The sequence below is a fragment of the Limulus polyphemus genome, unplaced genomic scaffold, assembly GCF_000517525.1.
Source record: "Limulus polyphemus unplaced genomic scaffold, Limulus_polyphemus-2.1.2 Scaffold1800, whole genome shotgun sequence".
Taxonomy (NCBI): domain Eukaryota; kingdom Metazoa; phylum Arthropoda; class Merostomata; order Xiphosura; family Limulidae; genus Limulus; species Limulus polyphemus.
In genome coordinates, this window is record NW_013667410.1 from 134,268 (window position 1) to 140,455 (window position 6,188).

Sequence of the window (6,188 nt, forward strand, 5' to 3'; positions counted from 1 at the left end):
CATGTGTCGCTTAAGTTTCGTCGGAACGAAGTTACGGAAAATTAATTAACACACGGAGACGTAACAATATGTTTAAAAAGTCGGAAACATTTCCGGTATAACAATTCAAAATTTTCTAAAACAGCATTTTTTTCGTCTACCATCTACCTAATCACGTCAGCGGCGTTAGTCCTTAGACTATCGCTACAAGACTTTCTCCAGCTTACTTGACTGGTCTGTGGGTATCTCCTTTTGATATTCCGACAAATAAAAAAATACATACAGGTTTTTTTATAAATGGTAAACATATTATACACGTGCTTGAATATTTTTAAACTCCAATTCAACTCAACAGATAACGCCACATATCGATGGAGAGACATGCGACTGTTTCTAATGGTAAAAGTAAACAAATATGAGTATTAAAAAAATATCAATTTCAAAATGAAGTAGTGATCCTGCTACAAAAAGTAATGAAACAAGAATTAAATACACAAACACGAATTTATAAATTTTAATCCCCATTTTGGCAGTTTTATAAACTTATCTGTAGGCCGAAGTAAGGATTGCATTTTATAAATCTATGATTGTAGTTATAATTCTTGTAAAAGTTATAGCTATCAGGTATATGGCTATACTAATATTTTATAGATGTTGTATCCATTGCATGGCCATATAAAAACTGAACAAATAAATAGGAAAATAAAATAGAATTTTAACAGAAGGATCGTTGCTGCAATAAAAGTACACAAACAAGTATTTTTGTACTTTATATTGCAGTAACGATCCTTACTTTCCGTTAAAATTTTATTTTCTCATTTTATTGTATATATTGGGCCCATTACATTATTACTCCTCGTTATGTTTTTCAGTTAATAAAATTCAAAATTATTAACACATATTAACCATTATTAGTCTCAAAGTGGGTTCCTCGACATCGAATTTAACACATATAGAGTTCTAAATTTGTAGCCTCCCAGTGGCAGAGCGGTATGTCTGCAACTTACAACGCCAGAATCCGGGTTTTGATACCCGTGGTGGGCAGAGCACAGATAACCAATTGTGTAGCTTTGTGCTTAATTACAAACAAACTAAATTTGTATCGTTGCTATGTTGTTGGTTGAGTTTTATTCTGTTCTTCTGAAATATTACACATTCAAAATGAATATTATTATTCTTTTTTATTAAAGCGCCGTCTAGCCAAGCAATGTGAAAGTGAGTCGCTTTCTCAGGTTCTGATTAGGTCAAATCTTACTTTTGTTGAATAGTGGAGCGTTTCGATCACTACCAAAGAAATCCTTCATTTTTACGAACGTTACTTAGTCATGCTGGATTTACTCCGTTCAGCTATGTGAGATTTTAGTTGTTATTTATAATTCTTTTTGCGGTTAAACGTATCACCACACTAAGTGCCTATATTAATAATCTTAAATGAACCAAAAAAGGACATGCTCAGTAGTACTATATTGCTACGAATTTTGATTCAACCAACATCCAGACAACTTTATTATGGTAGCGAGTCCCGCATTATCTGTATGCCCGATAAAGAGAAGACTGCTGTAGTAGGACGTTTTCTAGCCTCAAAGTCAAACTTGAGTAGCATCAAATTCAAAGGTTTTACAGCAATATACCGATGGCTCAGTCTAAAGCGAAATCATGAGTACTTTCCAATCTTTCACACATCAACTTCAAGACAGTCATACTCTGCCTATCACCAGTGTTTTGTTTTTGGTATTTGGCTCTGGAAACAGATAAGTAGTAAAGGAAATGAAAAACTTCTAATGTTAGGAGAAAGTTTGACCAAACAGTGTAATTTTTACGTTTCACAACGTTTTAGACGAGGATTTCAGATATGTAATTTGTACAAAAGGTTGTACAATGAAAAGAGTATAGGAACACTTGCATCGGCATTTGTAAGAAGACTAAAGAATGCCTTAAAACTAGAGCATAGAAATAAGTTTGGTTTACTTTTGAGTGCAGCTGCTTTCAGTTGGGAGAAAGAAAGAATCACGGATGAAGAGGTTTTGAGGTGATTGATAAGTTCTGAAAATAATTAAACTTAAAAGCTTAAATGATATCAGATGTATTCTGCCACAAGCAAAGGATTGTAGATACTGTTTTTATCAAATGTTGTTATAAAATTAGTGTTTCTGATTAAAACACTAGTGTATATTTAGATGTATATATTTAAGTTTAATAATAACAAATGTCTATTTATAATTGTAGATCCTGTGTTGTTTTTATATTTAATAGTGATTATTGCATTATTTTATTTGTATAACAGTAAAAAATCATGAACTATGCTGTGAAACATTAAAATCATAGTATATTTGCATTTTACTCAAACGCTTTGTAAAATTAATTTTTTTATTACATTCAGTGAAATTCATACCATATGCCAAGGATGTGCAAACGGAGCAGTTTCTGAGAATGGAACAACTGGATCTTTTAAAAATGAGACTAACAACAAAGAATGGGAATTACTTCTAGCACGCTCCAATCTGTCAGCATACAGGAAATCAGTTCCTGGTTCTTCTTTATATGAGTACAAAGGTTCACTTATGTTGCTTTTGTAGTAGATTATTTTTTAAAGTAATCTAGTTTTTATTTGTTTTTTTTTTATATGTACAGTATGCATATATACATGAGCATACAAGAATAATGTTGAATAATTTAGAGACAAGAATCGAGCAAGTTATATGTAGCTATTTCAGAAAATTCCTACCTAAAACGGCTCCCCACCAAAAATTTGCAAGGTGTTACTTTTTATAATCAGTGCAAAAATGTAAGCAAACAGATATTTACACCTTTCATCTAAGTCCTGTTTATCACAGTTTTGTATGATTTGTTGACTACCAAAGATCATAGCAAGTGAAATATTTAATCTCCATAGCAACTGAAAAGTAGCCAATCCTTCAAGGTTGTCCCTATACAGCCACCTGTTATTTATCAGGAAATCATTGACTCCTTTCCTAAGCTTTTTTAAAATGCTAGCCTCCACTACTTCTGATGGCAGCTCATTTCATAATCCAGTTATCCTGTTTAAAGAATAAACTGTGTTAATCCTATGCACTTGGTTTGGTCTGAGTGTGCATGTAATAACCTTTTACAGAGTTACATCCAAAAATTTAATTAAACAGCTGGATCAATGTATGTTAATAAACTTGGCTTTAAAACATAATTTATAATTTTAAGAATTTATATTATCTAAGTTTTAATTTCTTAATTTAAAAAGGTAATATTTGAATAAATTCTCAGTCTTCACCTCTCTGTGTCATTTGGTGCACCTCCAATTTGACTTATTTTTATTTTTAGCTTTTCAGTGTCCCGACAAATAAAAACATGTTATAAGTAGTGGCAGGCAAGCATATACAATATGAAACTCTCATGTTTTAATATCAATAGATTTATGAAATCCACCAAATAGGTTCCTTCAATTTTCTCATAGTTTCTAACTCAGGTGGTATATACTTAATGGACATGTTTATAACCAATAAAATGAGCAAAATTCAGGGTACTGACTTCTTACATTTGTTAGATTAGATTTGGCAGTTTCTAGTAAATGCTTGATGTGTCTTGATTGAAATCATTACTTTGAGCAGTAGTGAAATTTTTTAGCCTATTTATAGCTTATTTAGAAAGCCAGATAAATTATAGTAGTTTTGGGACATCCTATTCCAATGTCTGATGTACATTTTGTGCTCTAAAATGCATATTTGAAAATTACATGGATTATTTTTTGTACAAGCAACATTGCATCCACATTCCAAGTGCAATCAGCCTCAAAGTTAAAGTAAGTGTTAAATTTTTTGTTATTTATGTTGTTTTTTTTAATTTCTATACATATTTTGTAACAAAAGTAACTAAAACATAAAATTAGAAATGTGTTACTTTAAATAACAAAATTTAAATGAAAACCAGTTAAAACAGTCTCTGATGGTCACAGAGAGCACTCAGTTTGAGACTGTGTCATGAAATCTGATGATTGTTTGCCCTAAGCTCTTACTAGGAGATTTATTACAATCTACAATCATTCAAAAATAAATTTTGATTTAATTTCATATTTATAAAACTGTTGTGTCACTGTATTTTGATGATTTCACTACAGTTAGTGGTATGCTGGAGTAAATAACATATTGAACAGGGTTCTAGTTAATCCGAACTTCTGGGTCCTGTATGCACAATAATTTGTTGGGATGCATGATCTTTGACCCCCTGGGTACTGAATATGCACTGCAAGATGTTCCATACATAAGACAAGCACAAGTACTTTACTTAAAACTTTGTACCATAACAAACTAAACAGTATACAGTTTGCACACAGCTGTCCACAGTCAAATTATAACAAGTTTCATCAATGACAATAAATTGCACGAAAATAAAGCCCTGTGAAAGTACCACATGATTAACCCTTTTACCTCGGATAGGTCAAAGTGCACGTCACCACCTTTCACAGAGTTACATTGAAAATTTAATTAAACTACTTTATTATCAATGTAAATGAATAAACTTGGCACCAGAATGTAGATAATAAATCAAAGTTTAGTATTATTTAAGTTTTTAATTTTGTAAGGAAATATTTAAAAAAATTTGCAATCTCCCCTAGTATGAGAACTATGATGTTTGTTATCTATGTCTTCCCTCTTCTCTAATTTTTTACCACCCCTCCGAGAAGTACTAAATTTAATATAAGTTACTCATTATAATGTTTTCATCATTCGGGGTCGGTTTGCTTTTCAAAATAGGCAATGTCGTTCACCTATTGCACTGTCTCCAGAGCATCATTCCTAGGGACTCCCCAGTGCGAGTATCCCCCCTACCATTTCTTGTAGTGGAGCATGGAAGTCCTTACCACTCCTGGTTTCCAGTTGCTGGAGTGGTGGACAGAGGTTTATTCCACCCAAAGAGAAGAGAGCAAAGCTGGGTACCCTCCTACCAATAACCCTGGATGGTTTTCCCAGATGTATGGTAGGAGCAGGACCAGCCTACATTATAAATCCAGTTGTTTTTACTCTAAATTGTAAATATATTAATGATTTAATTAGCATAAATAACTTTGTTAACATTATTTATCTAGTAGAATTAGAAATTGTTAATACTTCAATTTCTGCATTAGAAGCACATTAATTAGATCTGGAAGTTAAGATACTTAATCACATTAAGTTAAATATTTTCGATAAAAGAATTAATTTTTTTTTCCAGGATATGGCCAACTCTCTCCTAACAGTAATACTCCATATTCTTCTAATACAAGTATTATAAATTCTCAGCCAGTCGAATTATATAGAATTTGTAGCCAATTACAGTATTTTACCGCTAATGTTGAAATATTGATACAAAACTTAATATTTAGTGGATTTGATAAACATTAAATAAATTTAATAAAATATTTTATATCGGATATAAAAATGTAGTACATAAGTATCGAGAATTAAGAATCGAATATATTATGCTAAAAATTTGTGATAATTTTAAGATTGTCATTTTTTTTAATAAGGTAATTTAAACAAAACATTTGGCACTATTTTCACACATATAATAACATAATTAACATGCATGAATGTGCAAGATCTTATAAAAGGTAGAAGACAGTATGAAAATTAGCAGTTACAGAAGACCTTACAAGTAGACTTTATGGGTTGAGGATGGATGTTATATTTCAGATAAATTGGTAGGTATTTTATTTTAGTATAACTTGTCTGCTGTGCTACAAAGCTTAACATGTAGATAAAAAATATAAAGGAGTAAAATAATGGGGGCAAGATGTAGATACTCCAGCCCACAACTATATTACTCTCCAACGAATGCGGACAGTTGTGGGAAGGTGGCTACACTAAGAAGAAAAAAAAATTAAAGAAAAATAAATGAGAAAGAAAAGAAAATGGTGATGGTGAAAAAGAAAACCTTACCTCCTGTAGTTGCACTCTAGACCCTACTAATGTGGTAGAAACTTAAATGTGTAAAGTAATACCAAATGGTGTATTTCCTCCTCTGTGTGTGTCTTACTTCTGTAATAACCTCCAAAAACCAGAACACATTTTATATCCCACATTATAGTTTTTGCTCTGGTGACATTTTGCTGTACAGCATTTTGGTTAAGACCTCTTTTGTATTGTTAACATGTTCTGTAGGTTTGGTCTTGCTGTACAGCATTTTGGTTAAGACCTCTTTGGTATTGTTAACATGTTCTCTAGGTTTGGTCTTGCTGT

General features: G+C 31.7%; 1 protein-coding gene across 1 annotated transcript in view; it reads left to right on the forward strand.

Annotated features, from left to right (window-relative positions):
- The first annotated feature begins 1,182 nt into the window (after positions 1–1,182).
- Positions 1,183–6,188, forward strand: part of LOC106464979 (stAR-related lipid transfer protein 7, mitochondrial-like) — a 26,574-nt gene continuing 21,568 nt past the window's right edge. Inside the window, exons 1-2 of the mRNA XM_013925158.2 lie at positions 1,183–2,008; positions 2,360–2,532. Coding sequence (XP_013780612.2) covers positions 1,428–2,008; positions 2,360–2,532 — 754 coding nt within the window. The 5' untranslated portion in view covers positions 1,183–1,427. The remainder of the gene's footprint in view (positions 2,009–2,359; positions 2,533–6,188) is intronic.